The following is a 15,348-nucleotide window of genomic DNA, read 5'->3' as shown; positions in this document are numbered from 1 at the left end:
AGAGTACAAGCAGAAAGAGGGAAGACAGAGAGAGAGATCAGAGAGGGAGCAAGACTTCCTGCTACGCCTGTATAAATACAGAGATATCAAGTTCTTTACCAAAATAAAACTCACATACCAAGAGTTTGACATTCTCTAAGACTAAAACTAAATTAAATATTTACTTGCCCTGAAAGCAGCAAAATACATTATGTCACAGCTTGAGGGAAAGAAACACGAAACTGGACTGAGCATCTTCAAAATGTGCTTCCTTTTGTAGTCCTCACCATTATCATTGCTTTCTTATCTTATAATATATCTTATCAGTTATATCATATTATTATTGAATGATTTGTTTGACCCAACTCCTTGTATGTTTATTCAATACAGTGCAGCAGTGTGTGTGGGGTGTGTATAGTTTTGTTGTGTGCAAATCATTTATTTTCTTACATTTCTCATTCAACATGCTTTGGCAGGAGTGAACATAGTAATCATTCAAATAAAAACATATTAGAGAGAAAAACAAGTAGTTAGTAAAGTGAAATACAGAGGGGGAGGGGAAAGAGTAGAGAGAGACAGAGGACAGACAAAGAAGGGGGGGGCGCGCTGAGTGGGAGACACCCAAAAGAACACCTGTTGAGATTAGGGTTGGCACGCGACCCACTCCAACTCGCGTGGCAGCTGCACCTCACTGGAACAATGGCAGTAAAAGAGAGAGACAGAGAAAGCGAGAGGAAAGTTTGAATGCACTACTTATCCTTTTCAGGTCGTGTGTGTGTATGTGTGTGTATGTGTGTGTGTGTGTGTGTGGCATACTAATGTGAGCACTGAGAGAGAGAGAGAGAGCTAGAGAGAGAGAGAGAGAGAGAGAGAGAGAGAGAGAGAGAGAGCTAGAGAGAAAGAACTAGAAACAGAGAAGTATAGGGAGCCAAGAAAAAGACATGTGTATTCAAGTTAACTATGAAGCCAAAACTAGGTGAAAGGTCTTATTTATCTTTGGGTTGTAGAATAGAAAAGAATAAATAGAGGACACCTGCTCAAGGTACTGAATAAGGCGTTAGCTTAAAAAGCCAGCCAGCTGTCACCCCAGGTGCACTGAGTTTGTTTGAGGTGAGAAAAAAAAAAAGTATAATGAAGACAATGTACCATATTTGAAAATTTCAGAATGACTAATCACAAATTTACAGTGAGTTCGTAATGACCTATACATATTCCCATATGGAGTTATTTTGCTTTAAATGTACACTGTATATTTTTAAACCTTAGTGTATGGTTTGGAGTATGTTTTCCTGAATGCAAACTCCTGTTCAAACAAGTTATGGCGACTTCTATGGCCTATCCAGGCTATAATGTTCTTCTGAAGTTATTAAAATGGCATTGAGGAGCGGTGTGAGTTTATGAGTTAACATTCTTATTTCCATTGCAGTTCTGCTCCATGAACACACAAATTGGAGCCCAATTACCCATTGCTTTACTTGGATGCACTGCAGATATGAGGCCATATTGACTATAATTGTATCCAGTGAAATGCATCCAGTAACATTGCTGTCTGTACTTTCATACTAATTTCCCAGTGGTGATCCCAGTCACCTCTGACTCTCTTTTCATTTAGACACAGAACATCTGACCATCTATCTCAATCACTCACTCTCTCCGTCACTTTCATTTCCATTTCCAATTCATTTCATATGTTGATGACATTTTTATGTGCAGAAATGTGCTCTTGGAAGGTGAATTCATTACAGTGGTGACTGATTTTAATCGAGCTGATGTTTTTTTTTTAACCAACTTCAAAGTACTTTAATGTTACTTTATTCAACGACCTGGTCTGCCTTACCACAGTCATGGCATTTGTACTTCTCTCAAACACCAACGCACAAATACGGAGACCTACACACTGCACAACAGCATAACTTGGATACCTCTCTATCGCACAGAGACATTATGTAATTCACCCCTGGTAACTGTTCTGGATGCTCGGTCTGATCTCCGTTACCCTCCCTGGATTCTCTGCAACACAGGGGAGCTGAGTCCTCTCCGGCTATGCGACGCCATCTAGCGACAACCTAACACTGCACTGTAGCCTCTGCTTTATTCCTCCTCATTCCTTCTTTCCTTTTTTTGAACTCGTTACTGATTTAAAAGTTCAAATAAACTCATTATTTTGTTGGGGAAACTGCATTTGGCCCGAGGAATAAAAGACAGGCAGCAACTGGTGTCTGCTGTATGAAGGCATGTAATAAAATAAGCAAAAAGTAGAGAAAAAAACATTATTATGATGAGTTAGTGTAACGTTGACAGTCTAACGGTGTTGTGATTTTCTATGTGCCCTAAACAAAAGAAACCATGTGGCATGTTGTTAATTCTGGCCATTATTTAGTCTATAAACAAGCGCTATCTTGTTTGGTAGTAAATTGTAAATTGTATATAATTTCCTCCGTGCGTAAAATGGATACAGTGTGCGCAAAAGCGCACTGGCGTGCATTTACTGTCACCCGTTGTTGTTTGTGTTGCTCCACGGAAAACTGCACTCGATGTCAGTTATAGAGGTGTGCGGATGTGTGTGTGCGTTCGCTTCTTCGCCCCCCTCTTTTTCCTGTCTGGTGTGCTGGAGATGGTTGGTTCAATGTGTGTTATGTGACAAAAGACCGCCCAGCCCCGCCTCGTAGAGAGAGAGAGAGAGAGAGAGAGAGAGAGAGAGAGAGAGAGAGAGAGAGAGAGAGAGAGAGAGAGAGAGAGAGAGAGAGAGACAGAGAGAGAGAGAGAGAGAGAGAGAGAGAGAGACCGAGAGACATAGAGACAGAGAGAGAGAGAGGTGAAAGCGCAGAGCATAGCCAGTTTGGCTTGGAGTCATTTCACACACCAGCATAACGATCATGATGTGTCCAAGAGACATTTCCCTGTTTGTGAAGCGCTCACTAAGAGAGGCTCAACTGTTATACTGGTCTTGAATAACAACGTGTCAGTGATGCAAGACCCACCTGTGGACAAACAACCACCAATTAAAACGGTCATCAATTTTATTAATTTTTAAAAATAATCTCTTTCCTATGAGTGATCACTTAAAAAAAATACAGTACATAAGATGCACATACCATTGTGGCTTATAAGGTGGACTTTTAAGGTGTTACTCTCCATAAGTGCCAGATTATATATTTTGGTGTTATGTGTCATTCATAACACCAACACAGACAATTAGATACATATTACAGGGTACATTTATTTTATCAGTATCCCCTAAGCAACATAGTGGCACAAACTGTGCTCGGTGTAAAAGTGTCCACATGGTAAAGTATACTTAGCTTCCCATATAGCTATATGTTAATGGCATGCACATGGCTGGTGGTAAGAGAGTAAAAAAGAGGTTCCATAACATAAGCCAGTGTCTCTTTAAAAAAAATTGAAGTTTCTTGTTGTATTCTGGAATGAGGTCAGACACGAGGCTCCTCATTGCACGCGCTGATTATTATTAGATTCCATTTTCAGCCAATCAGAGCCGATGGGGGCGTGAGTTTGGCACAGAGGCAGGGTAGTGACAGCGTCCGATTGGTGGATTTTTATCGCCGTTGTATCTCGGGAAAGGATAAATACAAGCAAGGGGGGCCGAGACTGGAGGGCTGCTTGAAACTCGACTGCAAGTCTACAGATGGAAGGCGGACAGCGTAACTCTAGGTACCTTTTTTTCCTCCCCAGCATGCATGGCTTTTGTTTCTAGGAGAGGGGACAGAGCTGATGCAGAGAAAAGCACTTTCCTTACACTCTGTACTTGGGAGCCTGTTGTAAGTGCCCGAGTGCACAGTGTGGCACTCAGTCTGCGCTCTGCATCTGCATAGACTATGTTCAGCCACCACACGGCTGAATTGATTTTGTAGCAGAAGGAAGAGGCTGAAAGAGCGAGAGAGAGAGAGAGAGAGAGATAACAGAGTACTCAGTGGAGAGTGGGCTATTCTGTTCGCGTTCTTTTAACACAAAACCTGGAAATTAAACTTTTTTTGACACATTAGCCTCTTAAGGCTACACCGGACTGAACTGTTATCGAGTTTCCTGCACATCTCAGGAGTGAATTATTTCTTGCGCTTTTTTTACTCAGCTCAAACTGTAAAGAGGGGGAGAAAAGAGCTGAGTTTGCTTTAAAGTGAATCGGAGGACCAAGGAGAGAGGGAGAGAGAAAGAGCAAACACACCGCTCTGTGTATAACTGGGCAGCATGGTGCAGAAAATGAGCCACACAGAGAGCACCGCCGAGGCGCTGTCCTTTTTTGCCGGAGATTCGAGCTCCGACTCCGGAGCCTGCATGGATCTGGACCCGGCCGCCTCGCCTCTCTCCCCGGGCTCCACGGCGTCTTCGACCGCCGGGGACAAGCTGGGAGAGAACCCTGCATGGTGTAAAACTCCCAGCGGTCACATCAAGAGACCCATGAATGCGTTTATGGTGTGGTCCCAGATAGAGAGGAGGAAGATCATGGAGCAGTCCCCGGACATGCACAACGCTGAGATCTCCAAGAGGCTGGGGAAGCGGTGGAAGCTTCTCAGAGACAGCGACAAGATCCCCTTCATCAGAGAGGCGGAGCGGCTCAGACTCAAGCACATGGCGGACTATCCCGACTACAAGTACCGGCCGAGGAAGAAGGTCAAATCAAGCGCCTCCAAGCCTGGCAGTAACGGAGACAAGGGAGAGAAACTCAATAGTAGCTCATACAACACCAGCACTAAGACATCCTCATCTTCGAGGAAGAATGGATCCAAATCACCCAGCAGCAGCAGCAGACCCCATAAATCACTTTTCGGCAGCAGCACCAAAGCATCACCGTTCGCCTCTGAGCACACATCAGAGCACCATCACAACTCTCTCTACAAGTCGAAATCTGTCTCCTCGGCAGCCAAGCAGATACCGGATGGCAAGAAGCCCAAGCGGGCGTACGTCTTCGGGAACAGCGGGGCCAACTTGAGCGTCAGCCCCGCGTCCTCCGTTGTGGTCCCGGCCAGTCCGACGCTCAGTAGCTCGGCGGACTCCAGCGACCCGCTCAGCCTGTATGAGGACGCGGCCAGCGGCAGGGAGGAGGGAGCGGACTCCCCCGGCAGCAGCAGCAACCTGGGCGGTCACACATACAGCAGTCGGCGGGCTTCCTCACCGACTCCCTCCGGCTCTCACTCCTCCGCCTCGTCTCACTCGTCCTCATCCTCCTCTTCGGAGGATGAAGAGTTTGAGGACGACTTGCTCGACATTAACCCGAGCCCCAGCTTTGATAGCATGTCGCTGGGGAGCTTTGGCTCGTCGGTGCTGGACAGAGACTTGGATTTGAACTTTGAGTCCGGTTCCGGGGGCTCCCACTTCGAGTTTCCCGACTACTGCACGCCCGAAGTCAGCGAAATGATCTCCGGGGACTGGCTGGAGTCCACCATCTCCAACCTGGTGTTCACGTACTGAGCCAGCAACATGCAAACATAACGACAGGTAAATGCCCTGCGAGCTAAAACATGACCACAAGCAGAAACAGGAGTTCCTGGTAGGCTACAGTGGGCGTAATAGTTCAAGTGTTCTAGGCTACACCAGGCAAGTAAACCCCCCACTGAAACTAGCCCCTCTCGTCCATAAAGGCAAGAGCTGCAAATCGTTGGAGAGCTAAACTTTAAAGCGAATAACGTGCTTTTCCTACTTTTTCTTTGGGTGCATGGACTGGGGACTTGGTTCAACCACAAAAGTGGAGTGCAAACACGAGAAGGAGAGAAAACGAAAGACTGACTGAGTTTTCTGAGAGTGAAACGCTCAGTCCTGAGCTGTTTTTGAACTGAACAACTTAACTGTGATTGATTTGCACGTTATGCGGTCCGCCGTTCACTTAATCAATGTTGTTGCTGATTTAAAAAAGGGACATTTCACAACTTTTTACAAATCGCCAAGTGAACTTCACCACTAAACAGGTACAGAAATAGGACTGTCGTGCGACATTTTTATTATGGTGTGTCACCGAGAGGGATTTTTTTAATGAAACCGAGGTGGGTTGATGTTTTTTTTTACAAGTCGAATATTTTTCTCAAAAGCAAAAAACATGTTAAGCATGATAGCCTACTTTGTCACTATCTTGTGCTGAGATTTTCTGTGAGTCTGTCGAGCAATTTAAAAACTAGTGTTAGGGTTATTTAAATTGATTGGTGGCGCTCGCTTTCGGTTCTTCTCTTTTTAAAAAAAGGACATTGAAATAATCACCAGCTGTTGTAATTTTTCAAACTTCAGGATTCAAACGCAACTTCAAATCTGTGCTGAACTTTATACACGTGTTCTCTATGATTCAGGACCAAAATTCTTTCATTTCAGATGATAGCTATAGAGAAATCCTCACCGATTTTTTTTGTTTGTTCCTCTGAGCTTTGTTTTGTACATTTATTCAGATGCCATTTTATATGGGATGTTGTATTTATATACTGGACCAAGCATTTTGACTTGATCATTTTTTTAATTTCTTGTATACATGATCTAGTACGTGATCATTTTTTTTCTTACATGGTTGTTTGTCAGTATGTGTCTGTCACATTTCCTTCTCAGGCGAAGGGCTAGAGTTTTAAAAACACAACTTTTAATTTCATTTTATATTTAAATGTACACACTTTTTGGACACTTAAAAGAGAGGAAACAGTTTGATTATTTTCTCAGTGTATTTTTGTACAAATCTATATAGAAAATGGGGGAGTCAACAATCTGTGTGTGTAGCCTACTAATACAGCTGTATTGGATTTCCTAATTTTTAATAACCCGGCAGGCTGGTTTTCATGCTGCCTTCAAGTGCTCATGGTAAGCTCGTACTTATGAGTTGTATCGCCTTGTTCAAATGCTTTTGAAAGAACAGCCAGCAAAATAGACGTTCACTCACTGTGGTGCCTATTGTTTGATTTTAGAAATTAAAGGCACCAAGGTATTTTTGACTTAAGTGACCTGAGCAAAGGGAATAATGATCCATTGTGTAATTAGTGTTTTACTCACACATTTGGAAAACTTTCCTTGACTTTAACCAGCACCTACCGAGTAGACTTCTTTGATGTCCAATCCCTGAACATCCCATCTTGTTTGTAAAGAGATGAGATACTTAACCACAAAGTTATACGGATGTAATTACGATTTCTCCACCAGCACTTGAACGCAGCACCAGCCTTTGTATCTGCCTACCTTCTACGTTTACAGTGCCAGTCTGCAGGCTCCTTAAAGACACAGGAATGCATTATTTCTAGAGGCTATTCCTCTGGACCATGTGGGTTTAACAGCATCACTATCTCGAGCAGCCACTTGTTTTTGCATTTCCCGTCAGATATCTTGCCTATGACAACAAATGAGGAGATGGTAGCTTTCAATTTGACTTATTTCTGGATGTTTTCATTAATTGATGTCACATTTGCCAATCAACCTCTGGATTGAACAGGCTATCAATACAGCAAGCAAACAACAAGGATGATAACACCAAGCATATTCAAATTTCTGAGTTGAGTTCCGCAACACCTACTTGCTCTGCGTTTCTCATTGTATTTGAATATATAATCTTTTCTACTTGTCGGCTAAATATTAGCTAATAATTGTTTTAGTATCTTTATGGCATGGTGAATAGCATTTGTATTTCAGATTCAGGTTACTAGCTGTTGTGTTTTTCAGAAAAAAAGGAAAAAACGAGGAAAAACGATGAAACGTGAACTCGATCTTTGTATATTTGACTGTATCATAAAGCAAAAGATTGTGTGTTTATGTACGTTGTTGCTATCGAGGACAGGCACTGTCTAGAACTGCTATCTTTTACACATCCTTACTTACATTAAAGGTGGTCAGTTCAGGACTCTTTTTTTTATATATATATGAAAGCATTTTTAAATATATTGACTTTATTTTTCATCCATCCTGTGCAATATGCTGTGTAGAATTATCATTTATTGTCTCTAATCATGCCATAAACAAAGGAACCACCCTTTTTTTGAGACTCTGAGAAAGGGAGGGGAAACTCATGCCAGCTAAATTGTGTCCATTCACTGCCTGTCAGATTGTTGATATAAACTTGTGTACAGAACTTTTTCAAGGAAGGAAATAAATATCAGCTGGAACTGAAACTCCACAACTCTTTTCTTGATTCTTTTCATCTCTCTTTAACATTCAGTCATTGGCAAACAACAAAATAAAAGTTTGTATACCCAATATTGGATTCAAGAAATGGCTTATATAAACTAAATTATCATTACCAAGTGTGTGCATTGATAAACATGGCAATGATCTTTTGGCAATCCTTTCCAAAAAATATAAAAGGAGAGTAAGTATACAAAGACCACAAAAATCATCAAAGCTATCTACTCAGCTTATCACTATACCTGATTTTAAACCTTACCATATGGACTGGTTCCCAAAAGTGGTTAACAGAATAACCAACAAGCTCAGGCTGATAAATGACTAGAACACACACTTTTGGGAAATCCACTGCAATTGTGTAACAACATATGCGTCCCAACCAATAACTACCTACCTCTTCAGAGGAAGGCAAAGGATTGTGGGGATGGCAGTATAAAATAAAAATGAGATTTTTTTTCCTATAGGTTTTTGTTTAGTTATTGATAAATAGAACCTATTTTGCTAAGATCTCAATCTAGAAAAACAGGTTTGGTTTCACATCAAAGGACTGCCCATGTCTGCACATCCTTCTTAAGACAATTCTGTACACAACTCCACAGTGTCTTCTACGCTGCGTGCAAACAGCCCACAGATGATCAACCAATCTTTTGAAAAGCTCATCACTGAGTTATGAAAAAGCACACTTCCATTCCCAGTTATACCACAATAGGCCGGACTGATTTAAAAATAGTTTTATAGCACGCTCCCCCCTCTATAGACTTAGGATTCATGGTCTTGATTCTCTAAAGCTTTGGGGAAGCTTAGGCTACAACAGAACTTTGGAGCCAAGAAATAGATGCATGTATATAGACTCAAACAGAGCAAATCAATAAGATTATTTTAACCCTATCGTGACAGATATGATAGGTTTTTTATGTTAAGTCCCCATAAGGCTTAAGTCTACATCATGCAATCAAAATGTATCTTAACTGGGGAGTGTTGATCGGAGACCTGAATGTCCCATTCTGATGATTATATGGTCATGTGACATGAAATTTCTTAGAAATGAGTCCATACACATGTTGTAATCCCAACTATAGTCAGTATATCCTTCGGTGTGAGTAATTGTATTTTGAGGAATCCCAAGAAATCACCAAATTATGAATTCTTAAATTCATACATTTTTTTTTTACAATCTTAAAACACAACAATGAAGTGCAATGGATGCATGTACAGATTGTTGTTTCCCCCTGAGATTTTACAAAACAATCACTGTTAAAAAGATCAAGCATTAAAGAAAACCTGCTGATTTAAATACATACTGTCTGCATTCGTCACATCACCTTCTGGATAGTCAATACTCATTGGCTCATCTGCCCAACATGAAAAGCTAACCTTTGTTGACCAGATACATCTTTACCACAGGGGGGCTTCTATTAACACATGTGTACATTGTACAGGTAGCGTAACCATCCACCTAGAGGCCATGTTAAATAGCCTATGAAGTGATAAAAGGTCAGCAGTTTTACCACCATCCCATGACTAACTGCACTATTACTAATGCACTTCTGGAGTAGCCAATTATGTTGCCTGCTTAGGTTTGTCTAATTGCCTAAAACATATTCCTCCTGAAGAATAAAATGTCCCTCATTTACATCATTAATAAAAGCTGCACACATACTAGGGTCACTTTAATTGGCTGAATGATAAGAAATAGCTGTAATAAAGGTCTTTTTTACTGGAGAATACACAATAATCAGTTCTCAAGGCAAATCTTCTTGGGCTTCTCCCAGGCAATCTGATTCTTTTTTATTCGAGCATGTTGTATGTATGCTGGCTGTCTGGTGTTCAGACAGTCATGATTTCCCCTCCCCCTCTCCCAGACAGACCCTTATGGGGGAAGGGCTGGTTTAGCAGCAGTCAGACAAGGGCCCTCCAGCATAGCTGACAAGCATGTCTGTCTGTCTATGCCATAGTGGGTGGGTGGGTGTGTGTGTGTGTGTGTGTGTGGTTGAAATTATATGCATAAAATTGAACCACATGACATGGGTATTCCTGCAGTCAGACCAGACGTTGTATGTCTTCCTCACACATTAACAAATATATCTAAGAAATTGTTGTTCCTTGTCTTTTGCCACATAAAACCACAAACTGTGTCACAATGTAACATCAAGGACTCTGTAGCATGCAGTATAAAATGTATTTGTTGTATGTGATAATATCCTGTTCCCTGTGATAGTATGTAGTAATATTTTAGCACTGTTCTATTCTATTATGTGCATAATAACTTATTTAGTTGTATAAAATTAAAGGTGCCATAGCTGTTACTTTGATTGACTACGTCTGTAAAGCCATTATGTACGGTGTGAACACCAGCGGTTATTTCAGTTCATAGAGCTATACATTTTTTAATGATATAATTGGAAGCAAAATTACATTATGATAGCGAGACTTTAGGCATGTGCTTACAAAAATTAACAAATTCACGCACTTCATTATTTTGCGTCACATTGTACGATAGGCCTACGTAGCATCCTCAGTATTATTTAACTAAGCACTCCTGTGCATGTCAAATTAGTTAAATGTTTAAGTGTGTAATGAGTAGGTAAGTAACAAGACGTTAAATAGATATTTCATACAAAAAAATTACACCATGTACAATATTATGTACAGGAATTAGCCTCGGCTTCATGAATTCGGATTCACCTTAATAGGGTGACGGGAGGGGAGATAAGCACAACATACAAAACAGACTACACATGCAACTGATTGTATTTTAGTACGTTCAACATTCAGTAGCTGTGTGCAACAAGCAGCTGTGCTTGCAGGTGTAGAAGAAATACAGTGAGTGTGCATGAGTGCATTAATCCATAAGTGATTTTATGAAGCTGCTACAACCAAGACCTTGCAGCATCACACCAATATGCAGACATATGCATTTTATCCCAGCTTAATTGGCTGTGTGTAACTACAGAATGTAAACACAGCCTTCTTTTCAGCTGGCAGTCATGGCATGTTGTTATACCCAGTGTACCCCCCACCCCTAAAATCCTGATGATAAATATGTATCATGCAAGGAGATAATATCTTCGGTGTGGTATAATCTTGCAAATTTTACTAACAGCTGCAGCACTTCTGCATGTCTGTGTGTGTATGTGTGTGTGTGTGTTGGTTAAGCTCCTCTAAGCTGTATGTAGCCTGTTCAGTGTGCAGTCTCATGCCTGGCTCAGCTGACTCCGCAGTGGGAGATATAGAGGCAACAGCCAGGGCAGAGTGCTGCGGAACGGGTTGACTGCTGGAGTCAGTGGCCCAGTAAAACCACAGCAGGGAAGATATAAGAGCTTTGCCGGAGGGAGAGTGAGAGAGGCATGACTATGTATCTTTATATCTGCCTGTCTGTTAATGTAGCTGTTCTATGCTCAGCCCAAAGGGGTTGGATGCTGTAGTGGTGGTTGTGTTGATGGTGGGGGTATAACTATTTTTCCTTTTTCTCTGAATTAAAGGTTTTTTAACCTTTTTTTTTTTATTTAAAAGTTCTTTTCTATTTTTTTTCGCCATGTGTTTCTGTTGCACTAACACCATGTGTTTCTGTTGTTTATTTCTATCTTTCTGGCATATGAATGGAGTCTAGGCTTTACCCGACTTGCTCTGCTGAGATGTTCCCGTAGGCTTCCATTGACACAAACAGAAACATCACACATACTTGAACCCACAGTGAAGTTTGTGTTTGTCTAGTTTGTTTTTGTGTGAGTGTTTTTTTCCCTGTGTGTCTGTCTACCTGTGTGTCTGCCAAAAGATGGAATAACTACCAGTCCGTCTGTTGGAAGCAAGTGCAGTCAGTAACAAGCAGGACCACAGACTACATTTTTATCTGCCTGCTAACATGAATATGTGCATGAGTGTGTGTGTGTGTGTGTGTCTAATGACTGTCATTGCATGTGTTTGCATATAGTAGGCTGTTGTATGTCCGGTTGATTTCTTTCTCTGGGCCCTGACAATATTCCTCTATGTCCTAATACAATTAGAGGACAACTGGGGAGGGGAGACTGTGACTTCTGCTCGGCCTCTGCTTGTCTGTCTGTGTACTCTACTTTACTCCATCTCTCCCCTCCCAATACACACACAGGAAAACTGGGTGTTACTGTATACCCAGAAAGGATATTCCTAAAAGGTAACTAACTGAACTGATTTGTCAAAAAAATATGCATATGGATGTAGTTTAACTAAATGTTTACAGAACTCTGACAAGCATTTCGTCTCACTTACCTATTGTCCTCATTGTAATCAAATCTCAGGATTCAATCAGGTTTCTGTTTGTTATTAGCAGCAGGGAATAAATAGGTAATAGGTTTCAAATTATAACAGAGTAATAATGCAAGTCTAGTCTATAAATGTATCAAATGAATCTAGTTATACAAATATATACTGTATATATAATATTAAATTATGGGGGTACATTTCAAAAATATTCCCGTTACATGTAAATGCATAACAAAAGTATGAGAATCAACAAGATGAATGAGTAATTTCTCTAAACCTCCCAGGCCTACTTGGACTCCAAATGGTGCTTTTCAGTCTAGGCTGTAGCAGTGTTGTCATCATTTATATTTACGTGCTACTCTGTGCATGACAAAACAACGAGACTTTTTTCTTCTTCTACTGTCTCTTCCTTTGTTCCCCTGCTGCTGTCCAGACACAATGGCAGTCTACGTGCAGGCGGTGCATCCAGGAAAGTTCTTGCCAGCCAGCTGCGCAATGTGCACACCTGCCATTGAGAAATAAGACAAGAAAAGAAATCATGAAGCAGTGTGGCAGTTTAAAGCCATTTTAGTGGCCACTATGAGAAAAGAGAGAGTTATGAAAGGATGAAACCTGCTAGATGTTATGGTAAAATAATCAATTAGGTAACAATGAATTAAAATAACGTGTACATATTTCACGGCAGATTTACAGATGGACTTACTTAGGCCTAATTGATCTGAGGGAAAAGTAAGTAAACTGAAAGTGAAGAAAGAAAGAATTCAAATCGAATTTGAAACCAAACAATCAACCACCGTGTCCCCGCTAGTAATTAGGCATATCCACAGTCCGTCTGTACTGTTGTGTGCATATAGTTGTTTGACTTTGAGAGGGCGGGACTCTTTGGAGAGCGAAATGAACTAGGCGCGGCCAAAAGGAGCCCCATCCATCTATCACACGTGTAGACAAAGGGGGACTCCACAACACAAAGCTAGATGTGCCCTCTCAAACTTTTTCCACGACGCACGGCGACGCGCACAGAGCAAAACACCCCCAGGTGAGTTGTCTTCTGCCTTCACTTGCACCCCCGGAGTGATTTTCGAATTTCTTTCCAGTTAAAAGTTCCTGCTATTACTTGGTGCGTCAGCGCTCAAACTTGAGCACAAAGCAGGAGAGAAAGGGAGAGAGACACAGAGAAACAGAGGCAGCGAGGAGAGAGAGAGAGAGCGCGCGAGAGGAGCGGTCCCCTTTTCCTTTGTCTGATGCGGGGCGCTTTGAGGAGAGAACTTGAGGGGATGCTCAGGCACGCATCTTCATAAATCTCAACAATAATCAACATATGATACTTTGAATTGACTGTCAGGGAGCCTTTAGTGGAGGTGAGATGGAGTTTGTGCTGCTGCCGTGTTTTTGTCTCTTGGGGATGTTGCGACGCACAAGACAAAGCAACTGCCTGTCAGAAGTTTTGCTGAGAAAAGGACCTTTTACGCACGCTGGAAAAAAAGTGACAAGTATTAGTCCATCAATAGTTTGTAAATAGTTTTCCCATTGTGCCGTAGTTTTTATGACAGTGGTGTTCGTGGTCTTGCGAAGTTGCCAGTGCACTGAGGGGATTCCGAACAATGCAATCAGGTGTAAAGTCTCTAACAACCAAAGTAGTGACACATTATTCAACTTGTTGCACGAATACGGAATAATGTTAGGGGCAAAAAAGGTGAAAACGAAATAGGTTCGTCTCAAACACTCTGAAACTTGATATAGTTTATTGGAAACAGAGCAACAGGTATGCCGCTGCAGCTTCTTTGTTACAGTAAAGGTTCCTTTGTTCTTACTCCATACAAAGAAAACCGGCAGAAAGAAGCGCAAACTTTTTTTGGACGTTTAAAATGATCTCCACGCGATACACAATATTTACAATTTTGTTGTTTCATCTCCAAATTGAGAAATAAGCTTTTTTCCCCCCTTTTGTATATGAATTATAAAAGTCCCGACGATGCACGTCAAGATGAGTAGTTACTAACTTCTGGTTTATTTGAGAGTTTGCACCTTGATTTTTGTTAGGGGTGTTAAACATAACTAATGTAGTTTACATGATTTATGAAGAAAAAAAACACTTTCTTCATCATGTGAAGGTGTGGCCAAACAACTTGTTTGAATTCGCTGCATTCCATTGTATAGCCCTACCCTTAAACTTTTGAATTAGGCAACATGGAAGACAATTTGCACTCACAGGATGTATTTGTTATATGAACCAAAATGAGTTTTGCATTCTGTAAAACATCTGATTTTGGATAGGTTTGTTTTTTCAACTTTTTCCAACTCACACAGCTCATACCAACTTTTACACGTAAAGTCTCAGTTCAAGATTATTTAACATATCATATTATAACATAACATATTCATTTTCTTTGTTCATTTTTTTGTAACCAGTTTTAAGCAAGGAGCAAATTTGTTGCACTTAAAGTTTTAACTACACTGCTTTCAATCTTTCTTTTTTTTTATTCCTCTGGGATCTGTCCTTAGGTGGATTTTAACACCAGATTAACCAGCAAAGCGTTTTTCTCCTGTTGGAGGGAAAATATGTGGAAATCACTTGGAAGATGTTCAGAGTCACCTATCAAGCAGCTTTTAAGACGCAGAGGAGGATTAAGAGACTGTGCAGTTTTATTTTGGAGAAGGTGAAGACTCATCTCATAAGGATTTAAACTTCAGGAGCAGCAGTGCCAGGCGGGATGCATTTTAGGCACACTTGGAAATCTAAAACTCATGGAGACACTTTGAGGAATATAAAATATGTGCAGTGTGTCTCTCCACAAGACAGCGGCCCAGCCCAACGTCACTCACTGGGATAGCAGGATATTGCATCTATGATCCTCCTCGGCCCTCCGCATGGGTAGGTGATGTTACATTTTACTGGGATGTGGCACTTGTTCAACCCCTTTTTTGAATGGCTGTCTAGCTCACTTGGAAGTAGAACTGGCTGGCACACACACACACACACACACACACACACACACACACACACACACACACACACACACACACACACACACA

At 41.3% G+C, this 15,348-nt stretch overlaps 1 protein-coding gene across 1 annotated transcript; it reads left to right on the top strand.

Annotated features, from left to right (window-relative positions):
• Positions 1–3,579: 3,579 nt before the first annotated feature.
• Positions 3,580–8,063, top strand: sox4b (SRY-box transcription factor 4b). The gene has a single exon (XM_034874568.1). The coding sequence runs from the start codon at positions 4,186–4,188 to the stop codon at positions 5,404–5,406; it is 1,221 nt and encodes a 406-aa protein (XP_034730459.1). The 5' UTR covers positions 3,580–4,185; the 3' UTR covers positions 5,407–8,063.
• The last annotated feature ends 7,285 nt before the right edge of the window (positions 8,064–15,348 follow it).

The sequence above is a fragment of the Etheostoma cragini genome, chromosome 6, assembly GCF_013103735.1.
Source record: "Etheostoma cragini isolate CJK2018 chromosome 6, CSU_Ecrag_1.0, whole genome shotgun sequence".
In the NCBI taxonomy this organism is placed as follows: Eukaryota; Metazoa; Chordata; class Actinopteri; order Perciformes; family Percidae; genus Etheostoma; species Etheostoma cragini.
The sequence above is the reverse complement of the archived record's forward strand: the minus strand, read 5'-3'. Positions and strand labels throughout refer to the sequence as shown.

Coding starts and splice junctions, on each gene's coding strand:
- sox4b (XM_034874568.1), top strand. CDS start 4,186: ATGGTGCAGAAAATGAGCCACACAGAGAGCACCGCCGAGGCGCTGTCC.